The sequence below is a fragment of the Erithacus rubecula genome (genome assembly GCF_903797595.1).
Source record: "Erithacus rubecula genome assembly, chromosome: 4".
NCBI classification, from domain to species: domain Eukaryota; kingdom Metazoa; phylum Chordata; class Aves; order Passeriformes; family Muscicapidae; genus Erithacus; species Erithacus rubecula.
This window is the reverse complement of record NC_136686.1, coordinates 2061139-2081738: the sequence shown is the minus strand read 5'-3', so window position 1 is coordinate 2081738 and position 20600 is coordinate 2061139. Positions and strand designations below refer to the sequence as shown.

Below are 20600 nucleotides of genomic sequence, written 5' to 3'. Positions count from 1 at the left end.
TAAAAATGTGTGTGCACATAATAAAGTGCAGAAAACCAAGAGTTTTCCTGTATTTGACTGTTTCACTCTTAGCAAAGGATGTTGCAAAGTATCCTCAAAACTATTTAATTGGTCAGTGAACTTCCATTCTTCCCCACTGGTTCTGAGCCATAGAATTGTTTTAATTGTCTTTATTTGGAGTGATTTAGGTTAAAATAAAAATAACAAGCTAAGAGGGCTATTTTACTGATTTCTTTCTGTAAAACTAGGTTGTATTTCCCCAAGCAGTGGTTTCAAAATGACAATACCATAACTGTTTTTGCCTTGAAAATACACCAATGCACAGCTCCAGAAAAGCAGTTTTTCAACCACTCATATTTCAATGATATTGTAATTGAGTTTTTGAAAGGTAAAGGCATAAAGCCAATGTGATACCAAAATTTTAAATTTTAAAATTTAAAACACAGGTACACCTATAAAAAATGTGGCAATATCTCTATATAATAATAGGTATTACAATATTTATATTGTATTATTATGTGCATATAATCAAATATTGCATGTGTTATTTTATTAAATATAGATATGATAGTGCATGTTAACATTATATATATAAAATATTATTATATTATACATATGTAACTACATGTATTAAACTCTAGAAATAGGTACAATGCATACATTAAGGCATTCCTTACCATTAGTCTCTGATTTTTTCCCCGTAGCTGATACCTGTTTGAAAAAGCAAAAAGCCATTATTAGAATCCCATACAGGAGAACACTGCAATTAGTAACAGGAAAAAAAAATCAACTCAGTGCAAAGGACAGATGTCCACACATAACACAGCTCTGCCAAACAGGAATATAAAAGTGACACACTGCTTTCTGAGCCTCACTGTGCTTTCTTTGATAGATAAAAAGAGAATATTATCCTCTAAACACTGTCCAGAGGTGTTGTTACCTTAGAGGAAGCAGCTGGTTTCTCCACTGACTGCTTCTCCCAGAGATTACGTTTGCCAGATACATCTCCTGGTCTTAAATCCTGCATTTGTAATGGCAGAGAACAAGAAACCAACATTAGTTCAGGTTTATTTTCACTTGGTAAAGAAAAAAGTTAGAATGCAACTTCCTCACAAGAGAAGTTGAAGAACACCCACCAGAGGTAGATATTACATTGTCTATCACTACAAAGAATTATATTTCACAAAATGACTCCACATATATCCATGTTTTAAGAAAAAACAAAACCTGATGCAACCATTTCATATGGCACAGACTCAGTATGTTCAACTTAGGGAAGAGTTACTGCACCATCTGATTTTTATAAAAAACAAAGACAATTTTTGCATAAAAACACTTTTTTCAGGAACAGTATTTCTGCAAGAGAGAGGCTATTTTAGACCAAAATCAAAATATTTTATTTAAAAGTGTGTAAAAATAGAGTTGGACTTTTAATACAACAAAAAAGCAGATTCTATTCTGCATCCTTAAATACAGATTTCAGTGCTTCTCTAATCTTTCATATCCATTTTAATTTCCACTGCATCATTTGCAATCTTAGGATGTGCCAACCACTAGCCTGAGAGGGGGAAAAAACCCCAAAAAACAAAACAGATGAGGCAAAGTTATTAAAGAATAGTAGTATTCTCTGAAAATGAGTGTATTATGGAGAGTTTAATCAAAACTCCATAAAAATGTCAAATTTTAGCTTATTGGGGAAAAGGAGGGCTGCAAATGGAAATGACATCTGCTAGATGGATTGGTATCTACCCCTGTGCATAGCAAGCAAGGGACTCAAACAATTTTGGACATAAGAACTCTCCTTTTCAGGAAGTGTTCAAGCCCTGCATGGCTTCCAGGATTTTGTGCTGCCCCTCCACAGGGAGGAAAGTTTTCTGCACATGAGAATTTCTACCTGCAAAATGCTCAGGGATGAATGGAAATGAGATTCCTGAGGGGGTATTTGCACCCAGCAGAGATCCTCTAGAACTGATCATGATTTGCATGGCTGCTGGTGATTAAAACTTGAAGCCAATTCTGCACTTTAAGAAGGGAGCTCAGTAGGACAGAGGAAGGAAGAAAGAAACCAACTTAGACTTTATCACAAAGCCACTTATCACTGGACAATCACCACACAGATCCATTCCCATAGCCCTGAAATAATTTGGGGTCTGTGATTTCAGTTCACCATAAAACCGAAATCTTTGCTCTGCCTTGAATTGAGTATTCTCCCAAAAGCCACAAGAATCTTGATGGTCACAAAAACTTTGAACATTTCTTTACTTTAGCAGAATGTGATGGGGGTGAGAAGTTATTTGCTAAATAAGAAATTCTAGGCTTCCCTTCAATTTATCCTGACTGAAAAAATAAAGGTAAAAATCACACATTACAGATGTATATAAACCTTCATAGTCAATTATAAACAGGTTTACCTGACCAACTTAGCAAACAGACCCCCAAAGAAGAAGAATAGGAGGAGGGCACGTTCCTTCAAGCAGAGACATTGAAAGAAGAAAGAGCAATCTATAGAGAAAGAGGGAAATTAAGACATAGATAGAAACAGTTGGCTGAGGGAAAAACAAGAGATTAGTTTCACATTATCTAAAGGATGCAACTTAAAAGAGAGAGAGAAAAATCTGGAGGCAGATTTTAGAGCGGACATTGCTGCAAATTTGAAACTCCTCTTGAGGACAAACAGGAGTGTGGAATGAGAAAGTGGTTTTTTTTTTTCAGGCTGCATTTTTTATAAACTGGCAGGTGAACTGGCAGAAAAACACTGCACAAGGACATGGGAAGGAACAAGTTCTTTAACAAAATCCTCAATTTTAATCACTAACACCACAACTGATTTCCAATATGGACATTGACATTCCAGCTCCTCATCCTCACCCTTCCCACTCCAAGTTACCTCTTCTTGCTCCTCCCACACTCCCAATTTATTTATTACCTTGATAGCATTTTCTGTCCTGATTCCTGCTGAACTAATGGCCAGGCTAAAGGGCCTTCATTAGGAGTTACATCTAGGCTCATAAAGAGCTAAATTATTTCAACTGTGTTTTAAAACATATTTGGAAGTTTTTTACAGGGCAAGGGCCAAATTCCAAGTGTGTGTAGGTGTGCAGCCTGGGGTCTGTGGCTGATAAAAGCCTCTGCCCCAGGAGAGACCCCACTGCTGAAGAGATGGTTGTTCCAGTTTTACTTACAGAAGGTTTTGGAGCAGGGGATTTGTTGCCCTCTGGGGTCTTGGTCAACCACTCATTGATACGACTGGAGACACCAACCTTCAGCCCAGCAGTTTCCTGCAAAATGACAAAATCCAGTCAGAAAGACTTCCAGAATGGGCTGTGCTCTGTTTGCAATGGTTTAGATTTAAAAGCCAAGCCTGAGTTTAATAGAAAGGTCTTCACTGAGCCTATGGCTTGCTCAGAGATATCCTGTGTGCTCTGAAGGTATTGTCCCTATGAATTACACTGTGCTACTGCCCTCTAATTTTCAAAAATTTAATACATGGACTCATAAAAACATCTCCACTTCACTGCTACTCCAGTAATAAATGTCAGACATAAACATGCTGTTTCCACTACAAACCCAAACTCCAAAAATCTTCAGCTTAATAGAAGAGACATCAGTTAAAATCTACCTTTTTTCTCTTGTGAAACCAATTTTTTTTTTTTCAAAAAAAGGACACAATAGAGAAATGGCCTAAAATTTAAAGCATTAAATCTTTAAAAGGCTAGAACAAATTACAAAAATTTAATTACTCTCTGTAATAACCCACTTCAATCCATGGCTCATCTTTTTGCCTTTGATAAACGCTCAGCATCTCGCATCAATTTATAAAAAGAAAATGTTGCCTCAAGGATTTACATAGAAAAGATAAAGGTCTCACAAGTACTTCTGTGAATTATCTAGAAAGTATCATCACTATCCTGCTTACTCAAATCTCTTCTGCTCCCCAAAAGAATTTTGCCCTACTCAAAAGAATTTCTTTGTACTCTGCTTCAATGACCCAGATGTGTTTTTCTAAGATATCTGATGTGGCTCTGGAATGTCTCATAACTGAGCTCAGTAGGTCACTAAATTCTTCCATTATACCCAATATTGCAGCCACACCATCTTGTGATTTCTGAGGTCTTCAAGATCCTTTGGGATCTCTCAAACAGGAGCAGACAGGCTTACCCAGAGGAACATGAACAGCAAGGTCAGGTCCAGAGCATAATCACTAGGTTAAATTAAACACAAACCTTATTTGGTGTTCCTGCCCCAGAAGGTGATGAAAAAACATTCCCTTTCTCCCACATGCTCTTGATGTTACGGACACCCTCAGCTGGAACATGAAGGTCAGAAGCTTTAGCTGGTCTTGAAGCCTTTGTGCCCTGGGGAAAAATTGGTGTGTGGCATTAAGAGCTGGATCTGCAGGGTGATTTGACTCCAGGGAATGCAGCATTTTTATCTGGCTCTAGCACTGATCATGCAAAGATGAGGAGGAATACCCAGCTCCAGAAGTGCCACTGAGATTCTCTCTCCTTTCCCATTTGCACCCTTGATACATCTGTGAAAATGGCACTCACTTCTTTCTGTGTTTATTACCTTTCTAAAACCCATTCAAACCACAACTCTGCACACAGCTGCTCCAAGGCCTTAAAACCTTAGTCAGTGCCTGGATCTTGGAAGCCTGGCAAAGGAAAATCCTTTGGCAGAGGCAGGGGGAAAGCTGTTCTGTCATTCAGCATCAGACTGCTCCATCTTCAGACAACTGAACCTCAGCATCCTAGGGGTGAATCTCAGCAGCTACAATATGTTTAAAACAAGGTGTTCCTTCAAAAAATGGAGAATTGGAGTTTTCAGATTTTTTTTTTTTTTTTGGGAAATGTGTCTTTTGCATGGTTACTAAAAACGCCAGGCCAAATTCTTCCTCTTTCTCCTTTTCAAAATTCTTGCATATTTTATATATCACAGATTGGATGAGAATAAGAAGGTGTATGCATGATGTTTTGCCTGTCTAATTGCACAGAAAGTCAGATTTGGCAACTTGTGGACAAATCAGAAACTCAGCAAAGATATTTCAAGCCAGATGGCAGCTGGATACATTGGTATCAATCTCCTATTTTACCTTGGACTATGGACAGAAAAAGCCTTCAGTTCTGGCTCTTAGGGACAATGGCACAAATCACCTGGGGTAAAATTCTATGTTTTAATGTGGTTTTGATTTCTCTTTTGTCACTGCCCAACTAATTCTCTGCAGAATGTGTCTTTGGCAAAGAATTTCACTGTGAGGTGGCAGCCAGCAGCACAGAGCCAGCTCCTTGTTCTCCAAAATCAGATGCTGGGTCAGCTTTGCTCAGGATGACCATCAGCTCTGTACTGACAGGTCTCTCATCAGCCAAGATGCTGAGTGAACCCTCCAAATTTAACCTGACAAAACAGAGCAAATTGCAGCATGCAAGAAAAGACACAAATCTGAGGTTTTGTTTAGATACACCTCCAGATGTAGGTTACAGATGTGCCTCAAGCATTTTGTTCTTGAAGTCACCTTTAAGAAGAGTTTGTGGTAAAAAAAAAAACCCTGCAATTCTTGAACAGCAAAACAAAGGCTGATTAAAGGTCCCAAAGCCATTAGTAATTAGATCATTTACTGGAATTAACTTACCTCAATTGCACTAGTGTATTGCTCAAGTCTGCTGTCAATCTTTGAGACAACTGCTGTTGTCTGGGTGGGCTTCATACCACTAGAGGAAAAAGAAAAAAAACCACAAAAGCAAGAAAAACAAGAATTATTATTCCTTCAATTTAAACATTGCTGTTTGAACTGAACTTACTGTTTATTTGCTTTACCTCTTTTGAGCAGATTTGTTCAAAAATTCTGTTCGCTCCTCTATCTAGAAAAGAGAGGAACAAAAGCTTTAAGTTTAAAGTTAATAAAGAGTCAGCCTGTACAAGACCAACCTGAAACATCATTTTATATGTCAAAAAAGTCAATCTGAGATTCATTCCAACAGAAATTTCACAGACACACACACGAAGGTTTTACAGATAGCAGCCTATTATGATTCAGAATTATGATTACAGATTCAGAAAAGTGGAAATATTTTCTGCATGAATGTTTGCATCCTACACATTTCTTCAGTGCCTCATGTAAGAGAATAAATGAACAACACAGAAAAAAGAAAAGGGAAGAAGTCTGTCTCAAGGAAGGGATTGATATGCATAACAATCTATGCCATCCTCACACCTCCCACAAAAGAGCAAGTATGTATCTCTTGAGACAAACAGCAAATTTAATAAAGTTTTTCTGAGCTGAGACATCAGCCTAGGCCAGGTTTGGAGCTCAGCCACAAAGCCTCCCTTACACAGGTTTTTGGAGGACACTGACAATTTAAAATTTGAGCTCCAAAAACCCATCAGTATAAACCCTGATCATGTCCAGGCAGGGTCACTGAATACTGAATCTGTATCTGCCAGCTGTTATTATACAAACTGCTATCTGACATTTCATCATCATTTTCTACTCTGTAACAGGAAAATACTGTGACATTTCCAGGGAGGAAGACTCAAGAAAGTCTCATATGATTTCTGTCTAATCTCTAAATACTGCAAAAAACTCCATTCCTGAATAAAGTTTTAACACATTTCATTTTGGGGGGTGGGGGAATGGGGAATATGTGCATCTATTTGTATTCTGGGTCAAGAAATAGTTTCATCCAACTTCCTCAGGTCTTATCTACATTGCATTGTTCCACTTCTCATGCCAGGCTCTACAGTTTCACATAGAACTAAAATACATGCAAGCAGCTCCAGGGGATTGAAATGATTAATAATCACCCTGGCTGGATTCCTGGGGACTCTCCAGTGTCAGCAGGGGCTCTGCCTGTAAAGTAAATTTACAATTCACTTTAACCTGACTGCCATTTCTTTAAATGGTTCTCCTCAGTGCCTTAAGCATCCAAGGCTATCCTAGAACACTAACTCCCACAGCAATCCCATCCAAGGGCATGCAGGGTTTATTTCTCAAGCCCTTGCAAGCAAAAGCTCAGGCAGTTCACTTGAGTGCAGAATTTGCCAAAGGAGCTCACTGGAGGAACTCCAGCTACCACCCAGCCAGCTCAAAGCACCACTGAAGCTCTAAAATACACATACAACTTACAGAGTCATTTCCATTACCAGTTTTAGCTGCCAAAACACGAGTTAAAAGCAGTTCTGAGTGCAAAGATGGGCTTTGCTAGGATAAATCCCCAGTTTCAGTGCAAGGGTGTCACAAGGTGGCAGCAAAAGACCAGCAGAGCAGGGCATAGCTCTTCCACCCAGAGATGCAATGCCCAAAATAAGCAAGCCAATGGTTCAAAAAAACATGAGTTATTCCAGCAAGAGCCTCCAGTTTGTCCCCAGTCTGTGCCCAGCTGCACCAGTGAAAGAAACCCTGCTGGGCAGCAAGGACAAAGAATGTGGACTACCTCAAAGAACCAGGACTCAAGGAAACAGACTAATAGTTAATTTACAGGATCTTCACAGTCTGATGTGCACAGCAGAATAAACCAGAGCAGGCACTGGTGGAAGAGGGGGACAGGTGAGAGGGAATATGGACATTATTCTTCTGGCTGGACAAAAGTGGGGGAATGTTTCACCCACTGGTGAGAGCAGCTCTCAGAGCTCCAGCTGTGGGAGCAGGAAAAGGACAGGGAGTGCTCAGAAGAGGAGGGTGAAAAAGCAAAACAGAAGATAAACAGGAAAGAGGAAAAAGCCCTCAGAGATGTGCAAGGCCCTCTGGAGGGATAAAATATCTTCTGCACATTTCTGTGAGGATTTATTCTAGAATATCCTCCTCCAAACACAGCAGAAGCAGGCATGGAACACACCTGGAGCAAACAAACCTGAACACACATGCATTCAACACATAAGTCATATACATTTAGATTGCACAGCAACATCTAAAGGTCATTTACCCACTGCACATCACACAAACTCCATGCAAAGAGTTTAAAAGGTTTGGCACATACAGTAAACAGTATGACAAAATAGATCTGTAAAAGAAACAGGCAAAGCAAGGTGGTTAACACAAAATGCAAGATGTTTTCTCAGTTTCAGACCAAGTAATAAGGACAATCTCTTTACTGCATTCATCTTAACAGGATCTTGTTAAATAGCTTGGACTATGTTTTGTCACCATGGAATACTTTCAGAAGGCAGACATATTCAAAAAAGCCAAACTATCAGCTTCTAATTGAATTGTGACCAGAAAGAATGAGTTAACACACAATATGAGACCATGACCTGTGGAATAAAAAAAAAAAAAGGATATTCCCAGTAAAACTTGTTTCATAGGAAGGTATTACATGGTTCTTAGGAGTTGTAAACTGCGTACTAAATATTATGCAAGAGAAACTTGTAAATGGATCTGTAAAAAACTCTTCTCAAAAAATGTGTAAAGGAGGAAGGAGAATACAAAACAAATACAGAAAAAGAAAATTAAAAGAGTATTTTAACTTTGCCTCATATCTAGCATGTGGAAGGACCTAGTGGAAATCCACTGGAGCAGTATCCCCTGGGAGAGGCTTCTCCTTATCCTCCCTCAGTGGCTATCACAGCCTCTTGCTTCATTAAGCACATTTATGTTTTTTCCTGCTGTCAGCAGCCTCTGAGCAGAGTGTGCCAGTTCAGCTCAGTTTACCTACCAGACTCAAGTGCTGCCATCAGCATCAAAGATGGGGAAAACCAAATGTCACACATCCTGTTCTTACCATCCTATTTTCCCTCTGCCACAAGAACAGCTCTGGGAAGAGCTGATTATGTGGAGTCCAGTTTTTTCCAGTCACTGCCCCAGCTGTCAGGTATTGACAGCAATAAAGGGACAGGATTAGACAGGTTTTTAAAGAAAAAAAAAGTCTCTGGAAAGTCCTGTCTTCTGTCTTAGTTGTCAGCAATGCTTTGCAGAGAGTGCTGGCTGCCACATCAGTCCCTGTTTCCCAGGAGATATTTTCTCCAAGGACAGGGATATCCCAGTCTCCTGCCACTCCTCCCTCCCCTCAACACCTAACTGCTTTTGCATTTCTCTAGTGCTCATCCCCAAGAAAAGACCTAGTGCTGAAATATCCTGTTCTCTCCTGATTCATCCAGAGAATAGAATGTAAGGACTCAGTAACCTTCCTTCACAAAGAAACACAAGGAATGAATTTGTCTAAAAAGCAAAATGATTAATGATTTCCCAGGAAATTCCATTATTTGAATGCACTGTGTTTTGCACAAACTGAAATAAGGAAAGGACAAGCAAATGGGAGAGCAGCAGAGGCTGTTCCAGGCTTTGTCCTTATTTAAAAAAAAATAACATGATACAGGACAGAGACTGAACAGAAATCTGGTACCACTGCAGCCCACAGGGTGTCCACCCAGCCCTGAGAAATCCAAGCTGCTTCTGCCCCTGAGCTAGTGATGAACTTGGGCTGTAATTACCTGGCACATTCTCTTTTCACTGTCCCCTCAGAAGGAACCAACCCTTGGGCTGTCACTACAAGGACTCCACACTGTGCTAGCTCTGCTGAAGTAGTGTCTCAGGTTTGAGGCAAACACTGTTATTTACCAGTTGGAACAACAGGAGTTGTCAATCACTGTGATTTTTAGAGGCCAGACTAGACAATCACAGCAGGTTTTTCTAAATATATAAGCATGTGTGTATATTTTGCCCATGTTTGTATATGCACATTTACATGTGGGCATCCACCAGCTGTGTCACACATGGAGAGGAGTTGCACATCTTTGCCTCCCAACTCTGAGTCTGCCTGATGGAAAGAGGCAGCACCCACAGGATGGCAATATGCCACACTGCTGCTCAGGTAATCTCCCTTTTTTCCCCTGTTCTTGCAGTTCCCTTGGCAATCAGCACGCCCTACTTGCCTCATACCAGCCACTCCTATGAAATTCTTTTTCTTCCCAAAAGCTTATCCCATCAGGAAGGACAGGGAAAGATTACAGAGGTGCTTTGCCAAGCTGTGACCCAGGAGAAGTCAGACTGTGCACATGTATCACACATTATTTTTACTCTGAGCCTCTCTTTCTCCAGTGTTAATTCCAACCACCCACCCACAGCCGTGCATTTGGGATTCTCACATGACTCATGGCAGATCTAATGAGATGATACATCCATCAAGGGAGAAAACCTGTGCCAGATGATTTCCAAACCAAAAGATAAGTTGGGCAGTGCAGAGCAGGCAGTGAGAAAGCTGCGTGCCAAGCAGGTGAGAGCAGCCTGAGAAGTCAGTCCAAATTAAAGGTAACAAAACAGACTGTCTTTAACAACTGCACTCTGACATCAAGTTTCACATCACCTTAATAAACTGGGATTACTCTCCCCTCAGCTCTTGACCACAGAATGCCAAGAAACAGTTTAGGGTGTGAACTCCTACAGCATTACGTATCTACACTGGCCACCCACAGACACTGGACTGGGATCTGCAGAGTATCACCAATTTCTCAGAGAGAGAAACAGACAACGAGGGAAAAAATGTGTAGATTTGCATGTATCAGATTTTGTAGCAAACAACTTCTACTTAACCAGACACAAAACCCAGTATAAAAAAAATTGTACCTTGGATGCCTAACAACATTTGAAAAGTTTCATCTTTCCTCTCAAAATACACTTTGAATAGTGTAGCATCCAGTATATAAAAGTTATCTGGAAGCTTTTCACCTCCTGCCAAGTACAGTGTTTTTTCTCACTTTTCCCAAAACTAGGATCTATATCCTTTTTTCTTGGTGTTTTCAAGTATAATTTCCTCCATCCTGAGTCTTCTATAAATTAAAGCTCCAAATGTATGTCATAAAAGGCATCTCAATAAACAGAAGAAAAGGAAGCCCTCCCAGGAGGGCTGGGAAGGAGCTGTACACTTACAGTGTCTGTTATAGACATCATCTTTAGCAAACAAATGGCAAGACCAGGTTTAAATAATCTGAGCAAGCCATGAAGCTTTGCAAATTTTGTTTACAACTGTGTGCATTCTGCTCCAGTATTTCAGGCTCAAATGTGTCTTAGAATCAAAAGATGAATCCATTCAAAAACATTTGGACTCTGTATTTGCTAGAATTGGACCCAAACCAGACCTGAATCTCCAGACTGGATCAAAGTGCAGCTCTCTGTGAGTGGAAAACTGATTTTGTCCAAATGCAGTTTTTCACTCAACAGTTTTAATCTCATGGAGATACAATTCATGGTTCAATGAGCTGTTCAATGAGCTGTTACCTGGTTCTTTTCTCTCCTAGCTCCCACTAAGTGTCCCTTTCAGACAAACATTTTGTATTCTTAAAAGATCTTTGAAAACATTAACAGATATGCAGTTTGGGCTTGAGCTGAGAAAACAACTGGACTGAATTCCAAAACAAGCCTCCCAATAATTTCAGTGGGGCCAGGATTCCTCTTCCATGCTGAAAGACCATTTAATTGATTTATCACACTTCTAATATAATACAGGCCACAAAAGACCATTTAGAAATCCTGCAGCAACTGAAGGGTGAGGTATTTCATGTTATGTAAGAAAATGAAATCCAGCCCAGTACTTCTAGATGTTATTTTTAGGGGGATTAGACATAAGCTAGAATTCCCATACAGGTCAGTTACAATTAATGATGATTAGGCTGAATATGCTTAAGGACAAAGTCATCTGGCAAGCAAGAAAATAACTGTGCATGTGGAAGGAGTGAGAGAACATTTGTGACTTAATGGTCTTAAGAGATCTTTTCCAACCCAAATGCTTCTATGATTCTACTCCAGCTCACAGAGCACCCCTATAATAAATTTTTAAAAACACAGTAATATAGCTCTAGGTTTAAAAAATAATTTTCTTTTGGAGGTGAAGATCCTTTTTGGAGATTCTTCATCAAGAAGAGACAGCTGCCAGTCTAGTCTCTATTTTTAGGAATTTCATTCATCTCAGTGAATTAAGTTTTTCAGCTAGAGGGTTCAGGCTAAGCCTATCAGAGCATTTTGCTAGGTCTGATTACAAGTATTTCAACATCGCTTTTGATGTTGGACTGTTGGTTTGGACTACAAACCCCATTACTTTTTAAGTGCTCTACAGATGCTAGGGGGGAGGTTACCTTGAGAGATGAACCTTTAGGACTGAAGCATTTAAATGGTTTCTTGTCTTCAGACACACCATCCTCTGGCATCTTCTGGCGTTTTTCAGCAGCTTCAGCCCTTCTTCTTTCTATTTCTTCCTTCATCCTCCTCTTTTCCTCCTTAAAAACACAAATGTTTACTCGTCTTTCAGAAACTACATCACCACCACAAGGTTGTGCAGCCCTGCAAACATTTACCAGATTTTCTAAAAATTTATGCCAGTCAGGAAAGGCCAGTGATCTGCCTGAAATGTATAAGGATGTTAATGTCAATCCATCACAATGTTAAGGATGCCAGGAAGACAATTAGTGTGTGCTGTCCTTGTGTCTTCTCACATTGAGGTCACCAAATTTATTGTCACACAGTTCCACTCAGAGAAAAAGACTCAAGCTCAGTTCCTCTGTATTCTCATGTATCATAGTGGTATTGTTCTTCTGTCCCTCTACTCTGACACTTACTGTGCCAAGGTTCATATTTAACGTGGAAAAACCAATAGGTGGCAAAGAAACCCAACATGAAATGCTTGTAGATCTCCCTGCAGAGGTGAGTTTTGCTTCACAAGCTCAAACCTGAAGCCCTCAAAGCAACATCATAGTGAGCATTGGTCCAGCAAGGTATTTTGCAATCTTGGCATCTACTGATTTCTGTTTTAAAGAGCTTAGTACATTGAAGGAATTGGCATTCAGCTGCCAGATACTATCAGCATTATTCATTTACCATTTCTTTTCCAAACAACTAGGATTCCTAAATGATGCACCAGAGACTTGGAAATCCTATTTGTAGAGTCCCTTGGCAGAGGAAGTACAAGAAAACAGATGTGTTGTCAGATGTCAATATTTAAACAGACAAGAATATCTCCCTAATGAGATCTAGCCTATTGTAACTATATACAACATTAGCATTCCAGCCCATCTGCAGCAGATAAATTTTGACATGCACTTTGTAATTCAAACTGCATAATGTCAAAAAAATTCTGTGGCTAGAGTACTGCCCCAAGATTTTGAATCCCCATGAAGATAAGAGATGAATGAACAGATGAAATCCTGACTCATAGAAAGAGATAATAGAGCCCTGCCTTTCCTAAGGCTAGAATGAGAATATTTTTGTCTACCCTGGATGCTGCATGTATTACCTCAGGTCTTCACTAGGCTGAAAAGAGTTGTCAAGTAACACAATAAAATAATAAATTATTATTACTATTAACAATGATAAATGGATAATAAAAATAATTAAAATTATATCAAAATAAAGTAATAATAATGTCTTGGGTTGCAATACAGGATGTGGCCAGAAATGTGTATTCTATCACCATCTGTTGAAGCCAGGTAGGGCAGTGCCCCTGATCTCCTGGAACATATTATCTGCTAATAGGCCACCTTTAAACCAGCTGGGCAATCATCTTTTGTCTTTCCACAGCCCATCCTCCCTCCAGGAGATACCTCCTGTTAATGGCCATTGAGTTCCAGTGCATGACTGAAAAAATTCCATCATCCCACTGGGAGATGCTCCAGCCAGGGGAGGAGCCAAGCCTTTCCTACCCAGAGAAAAACTGAGATTTTAGACAGCAAGGAACCTTCTTTCCACTGGATTCTAGAGAAAAACCAGACTTTTCCACATCATCCCTGAACCTTCAGAGGAAACTGCACCTTCTCTAGGAGCACTGCTCCAGCTGAACCACATCTGCCACTGTAGGAGGATGCAGCCACCATGGAATGGGACTGCTACCAACACCCTGACTGACTGACAGGGTGTCAGCTTGGATTCTGACTCTGGCAGGGTTTGGGATTGTTCTTTGTAATACTGTATTCCTACTTTAATTTTCCCAGTAAAGAACTGTTATTCCTAATTCCCCTATTGTTGCCTGAGAGCCCCTTAATTTCAAAACTATAATAATTTGGAGGATGGGGGTTTACATTCTCCGTTTCAAAGAAAAGCTTCTGCCTTTATTGGCAGACACCTGTCCTTCAAACCAGGACATAATACAACAAACATAATAAATATAATAAATATAAATATAATACAAAAAATGGAATAAACCCAAATCCAACACTCCTACCTCCTCTCTGACTTTCCTCTCAGCCTCCTCCTGCTTCTTCTTCTGCTCTTCCTCCTCCAGGATTTTCCGGCGCTCCTCCCTCCTTTTCTTCAGCTCGTCCAGCTCTGCTGCCGCCTCCTGCTGCTTCTCCTTCAGCTTCTCCAGCTCCTCGCTCTCGCTCCCGCCGCGCCGGCGCCGCTGCTCCTCCAGCCTCTTCAGAGCCTCCGTGCCTGGCCTGGCCTCCTCCGAGCTCCCCTTCACCCCCGAGCGCCTGGAAGAACAAATGCAGCCATGGGATTTCCCCTTCCAGCTCCTTGCAAGCTCTCGCTGGCAGAATTTCCATCAGGAGACGTTGGGTTGGGATGTTACATGGAGAACATCTCCTGTCGCTGCTGGGGAGGAGTCTCTCCCAGAATTGAAGGAACTTGTGCCACCCCCTATTTCTTTACAAACCCTCCAGAAAAAGGCAAGAATCCTGGGGGACAGAACAATTTACTTGACTCAGAGGAAACAGGGAAAAATAAGAAAGAAGAGCGCATCTTCCAATTTCAACCCTAAAAAGATTCTGTCTTAGCTATAACACCCATCATTAACTCCACCAGCACGTATGAAATGAAAGGTTCGTCATTTTGCTTACATTTTCTTGGGAAAATATGACTCCTTAGTAAGGAACTGGAAATTATTAATGGTAACTTTCCGCAGGAGAAAAAAAACAGGAGTTTTCCAAGCAGCTGTAATACATGAGGCAGAAAGAAAGAATGCCAAAAAAACCCCCAAACCTAAAGAATTTGCACAGGTGAAGTGCATGCTTCCAACAGAGTCAGACAGCATCACCTTGTTGAATGATTACCTCATCAGTGTTTAGACAAATGTCTGCTCTTTAACTGTGTTTAATGTTACTGCTGACAAGGAGACAGATTTCTAAGATTTCTAAGATTTCTAAGTGTGCTAGTGACAAAAATGCAGAAGATGAATCTATGTATGGAACTCCAAAAAAAAACTTTCTCTGCTGTTAGCATCTAAAAAAAACCTGGGTATAAATGACTTCATTAATGCAACCAGAGTGTTGCAGAGTATAATACCACAAAGATTCCAAGAGTAATTATATAAATATAAAAAACAATATAAAAAACCAGATTCCATATACATTTGCAATCCAATCAAACACATCCAATCCTGCAAAGATGCTCTTCATGCAGATGGAGTCAGATATAAAAGAGGCTGTAGGACAGGAGCTAAATTATTTGTTGTTTCAATATCATCACAAAATCTGCTAATGCAGACTTCTCTTCCTCCTCGTGATCTTACCAAATTGAATGAAATTTGGTTCCAGCATGGAATTAGGAATTGTATCACTAAAAAAACATAAGACAAGTTAAGTGGCCACGAATAAGGGCTTGCATCAAGTAGTGATGCCAAATCACAGAAAGGAACTCCTGCTTTTTAAATGAGAAATACATATACAATTGACCAAGTATTGTGAGAATACATTGGAAATTTAATTTGAAATTTCATTTAGCCCTTTCAAAAACAAAGTCAAGAGCAATACCTGAGGTGTGATTTTGAGTGGGTGTCCAGCCTGGAACACCTCTGGTTCAATTTGCAGAAGTACTGAGAACCCAAAATATTCCAGAGGCCTCTACAAGGCACTGTGTAATTCCCAAAGATCCAATGCACAGGACAAAACAAATCCCTGGCTATCCTTAAAGCTTTCCTGCTTCATTGCAAACAAACCCAGCTACCTCAATAATTTTTTTTTTTACCTTTGCCTCTTGGTCTCTAAGACTGTGTTGCCAAAGACCTGCAAACTTTGGGACCAAAGAAGATGGAAGTGGTCACTTCAAACTGACAAAATGATCCCCTAGCAAGGCCAAACATTTGTCCTCCAGAATTAAGAGAATGAAGAAAGTTTTCCAAGATTTTCCTAAGAAAGAGCCCAAGAAAGTCCCCCCAATGAAATTTTGAAAACACTCATCTTTCAGCTTTCATGAAGCCAGTGGCAGAATCTAGTCTGGACATTCTCATTTGCTGATTTTGGGTGATTGCTCTGGCCTCTTTACTAAGAAAGATATTTGAAGTTTTGAACTTGCTTTATTCTCATGCTGCTCATAGGTTTGTCCTGACTGGTTCTGCATAATCCAAAATAGCAAAGAATACACTGGAAGTCATTATTTTCCTCCACTTCCAATTCCTCTGTTTTCAACAGATTCTGGGAAATCTCTGCTGTTGACATTGGGAAATTAATATTGAGGTGCTGGGTGGAGGAAGAGTTTTGTAAGCACCTCTTTGGTATTAAGAAATGAAGCTGGTTGCCAGCTTTCAGACAAGGAGGAAAAGGAAAGAAGTGGCTTGTGGGTGCCAAAAGTGTCAGAACAATGTGAAAAAACATGTTACATAATATTTAAGACTTTTGCAGTCCTGTATTAGAATAGGGAGGAAGGCAGGTGGGAGGGGAGATGGGAAGGGGAAGCCATAAAATGGGATTTTATTCTGTATTTCTCTTACTGACTGATGTAGACAAAAAGAGAGATAACATTTTTCTTTAGCTTCCATTACCCTATTTTGTTCTCACTTCTCACCACTGAAAGTTAGCTAAGTTATATTTTTTCTCAATATCATCTGATGTGTGCATTTAAATTAAAAAATAAAAAATTTAAAAACAGGAACAAAGGGCAGTTCCAGACAAAGCCCAACTCTGCAGGAGCAATTCATAAGAAAATAGACCAAGAGCCCTAATTCATACCCAACAACCCAAAAAACACTGGCACCTCTGCTGATGTTGCCAGCCCAAATCTTCTTGTTGATCAGGCTTCTTCACACCTTCATGAAACAGTAGAAGAAAAACAAAAATAGCAAAAAAAAAGAAAGGAGTGGAAACTCAAATCTACATTTTGTCACTAATGCCTGTCTCCCATAGGAAGTGAAGCAAATGAAAACACAACAAAAATATTTTTAGAAAACCATTCTTATGTTATTGATGATGTGACCTAAGTTTTGAGCAAGGCCAATTTCCTGCTGATCCATCTCCATTGCTGTCATTTGGCCTTAGGTCAGGGTGTCTCCAGGGTCTTTGGAAATGCATTTTATTTTGAGAAAGTTTGTTTTTCCCGGAAGAATCATGAGGGGAATGCTGAGATACAACTGCAAATCCCATCTGCCATGCTCAGATTTCTCAAAGTGCCTGGAGTTCTTAACCCTTCCTTTGTGTCAATGTAAAAGGGGAAGAGAGATGCACAAGGAGAAAAATTTAGATTTCTAACCTCATTCCTAGTTTTGTGTTAAAAGGAAGAACTTGATTTATATTTCATGTATCCCATGCTTTTAGCAGGCAGGATCCTTTTAAATAAAATTTTCACTACAAAATTGTTACCTTTTTGAATTTCCCAATATAACCACAAGCCAAATATTTCCTTAAAATCAAAAATAAAAATCAAACCGTGACACAGCTTATAAAAAGGAAGTGGGGGGAAAAAAAAGAAAAGCAGAAGGTGCCCCTGTTGTGCTGCAAGGCCAGCTGTCACCTGAACTCACCCAGAGGCATTCTCAGTGGGTTTGGGTTTGGAGGCAGGCAGCTCACGCTCCCCGTTCTGTGCCTTCTGCTCAGGAACCTTCTTACGGTCCCACACACTTCTCATTTCCTCTCTGGGTGCCTTGCCTTTGTCATCTTTTACCTGTCCAGAAGACAGCACAAATCACAGAACAAAACACAGGACACACACAGAAAAAAAAAGTCAGAATAAGTGAGAAACACACAAGCAAATTTCTTGGCAAGATCAGGAACTGTCTTCAAACTCTTTACGTGTTTTAGGGCAGAAGTAGTTTGCAAAGCTCTAAACTGTGATCAACTATCACTTAGCTGTCCTGACCTCAATTCCAGGTCAAAGCATCTTGAAAATAATATTACCTCCTTGAACATAATATCTTCTTCACAGAGGATAATTCATATTACTTTCTGTGAAAGTTTGCTGTGGCCATGGGACTGCTTCACTCTTCCCTCCCATTGCATCATTCACCTGCTGATTCTGAAGTCATGGGTTGCAAACTCTCTGGGGCTTGCCAATACATTTTTGGTACCAGGTTTAGGGCACTGGTGCAATAAAAATAGCACATAACCTCCAGCAAATGTCAAGCTTGTTTGACAAAGTTCACCCCTTTTCAGTGTCATGGCAGAGGGATACTTCATTACTGCAGGAATAATGGCCAAAACACAAAATCATCTTTATATCAGAGTACAACTTACTCTGACAAAAAGCACAGTCCTGCCTGGGGCTGATCATTATCATACATAAATACTTGAAACCTATGAAGAAGGAAATGCTCTGAAAAACACAAGTAAAAAGTCCCTTTATCCTTAAAAAGTTTTGTCTTATGGTTCTTAATTGTAATCAAGAATATTTTGTGCATAAATTCCATTCTCAGTATTTCTGCAGAGTTATGAGATTAAAGTATTTATCAATACCACAGATGGCCTGACCCCAGCATGCTAACCAGAAAGATAAAGAACTTCTCTAACACTTCTATCTGCAAGGTGCCTTCAGATGCACCTTGAAATAAAAAAAAAAAAAGCAGTACACAGTACAAATTAAAAGAAATTTCTCATCAAAGAACAACTCCTGGAGAAGCAAAATCTTTACTTAAAAATGATGAGTTCAGAGCCTTTAACAGCATTTGAAGGATTTATAAATTTGTAGGATTTATGACAATGTGTCTGCATTTGAGAAAACCATTAACACAGCTTGGCCTCTCTATCCAAAAAGATGGTAAAACAAATATTACAGAATATTTCACACCTCTTGGGCTCAATCCTTCTCCTACTAATCTTAATACCAAAGCAGACATTGATTAGCAAAGGAGCAGAAACCTTTGTATCTCATTCCAAAGGCAAGCAACAGAATAAATTCTTTCCCTTGTCTTACTGCTTCCCTAAATGACAGGCTAATTCAGCTTCTGCTGAATTCATAAATGACTCCACTTGGAGCACACAGCTAATATTATCTGAACTGAAATAGTTCCCATGTTCTCACAAATCCTGATCTCAAGCTAGAACACGACCAAAGGCATGGTTAACAGATTTCCAGTTTTATGTATTTATATTTTTATCTCTTTCTATACTGCCTCTTTTCTGTTAAGATTTTTATGCTATTATTTGAGAGCTGAGATTTCTAAATCTTGAGTTTGAGCACCTTCAGACTGAAGCAAATCTGTTGCTGAGGTTGGGGCCCATCTGGGAGATTTGATTCCTAACTTGGGCTCAGTTATTTGATGAGTTAAAAGCTGTGGGCATCTGGGTCTAGGGCTTCCCTGCAGAGCCTACTGCCACCCCCAAATACCCTGAGAAAAGCAACTGCTGCAGCACATCTTGCCAAACTGGAAGCAGGAAATACCAGGAGTCTCACATCATGAGAAAGCTTGTTCTTATGAACTTCTCAGGTCACTCTAAGAACCAAAAACTGTGCAGAACTTCAGAAAGAGAGACACATTTTTTCTTGCCAAATTAATCAAAACCTGGGCTTTGAGGTGAAAAGCAAAACCTGATTATGTAGATACACTCTATTCCCTCAGGGTGCATGCACATTCAGAAAGAGACCTCACTGAATTTGTATGTCCTGGAAAGGGGGGAGAGAAGTGGAGATGGGAGCCTGATCCTGCCTGATCACCAATTTTTGTTCACAAGTAAAGAAGCAACAATTGAGATTTTTCATTCTGAATGCTCAGCATGGGTATCCAGCATTGCACTAGGAGTGGGATTCCATTAAGTTGTCTCAGCTTCAGTATCCAAAGATTGAAACACTAAAATCACAAGTAACTTTTGTAAGTCTTGCCAATTTCCTGGAATAATCCAGCCCAGTGAGGAGGTTTTAAAAGCATGATGAGAGCTCCAGGGAGAGTTGGCCAAGCTCTACATAAGAACAAGCAGGGCAACTGTGTCTCAAGTTCCCCACAAATCAAAGTATGTGGTCAGTCACACACTCCTCTTTACATTTACTTGCAATATTCAAAGACTACATGCAAAAGTGAATGATGGAAACTGGTTCTGTCTTCTTAATATAATCCATCCCTTATTTTTTGTGCAGCTATTTCCTCACTGCTCTCTGAGGGTGAAGATCTAAGCATCAACAGCATGTTCCAAACTCATCTGCTGTTTTTCAAACACATATAAATAATATATGTTCCTTTCCTGGCTTACTAAGGACCCTTGAGGGGACCCTCTACATCCCTCAGTGGTCCCAATCCACTGGACAGGCAGCAATTTAAGCCACACAGAACTGGCTGGACCCAAATGGGTCCAAACTTGCAAGGCTCTGACCAATCTCTGACCCTAATCAGAACCAGGGGCTGAACCAAAACCAGTGCCCAGCACTGAGCATAGCTTCCCATGTCCAGCTGAAAAATCAAATGGTCCTCAAATCTCATTTACTTACCATACAGTAAAACACCATGGCACCAGGTCCTGTGTTTACAGTGGAAATGCAATGCAGTAAA

The 20600-nt window shown here is 39.9% G+C and overlaps 1 protein-coding gene across 14 annotated transcripts in view; it reads right to left on the bottom strand.

Moving 5' to 3' along the window:
* Positions 1-20600, bottom strand: part of CALD1 (caldesmon 1) — a 190435-nt gene that overhangs the window by 1874 nt on the left and 167961 nt on the right. For all 14 annotated transcript variants that reach the window (XM_079304064.1, XM_079304067.1, XM_079304062.1 and 11 more), the window contains 9 exons: positions 17649-17788; positions 14139-14388; positions 12061-12201; positions 5815-5858; positions 5630-5708; positions 4224-4355; positions 3183-3278; positions 941-1021; positions 678-711 (listed from right to left, as the gene is read on the bottom strand). In XM_079304064.1, the coding sequence (XP_079160190.1) occupies positions 678-711; positions 941-1021; positions 3183-3278; positions 4224-4355; positions 5630-5708; positions 5815-5858; positions 12061-12201; positions 14139-14388; positions 17649-17788 (997 nt within the window). The remainder of the gene's footprint in view (positions 1-677; positions 712-940; positions 1022-3182; positions 3279-4223; positions 4356-5629; positions 5709-5814; positions 5859-12060; positions 12202-14138; positions 14389-17648; positions 17789-20600) is intronic.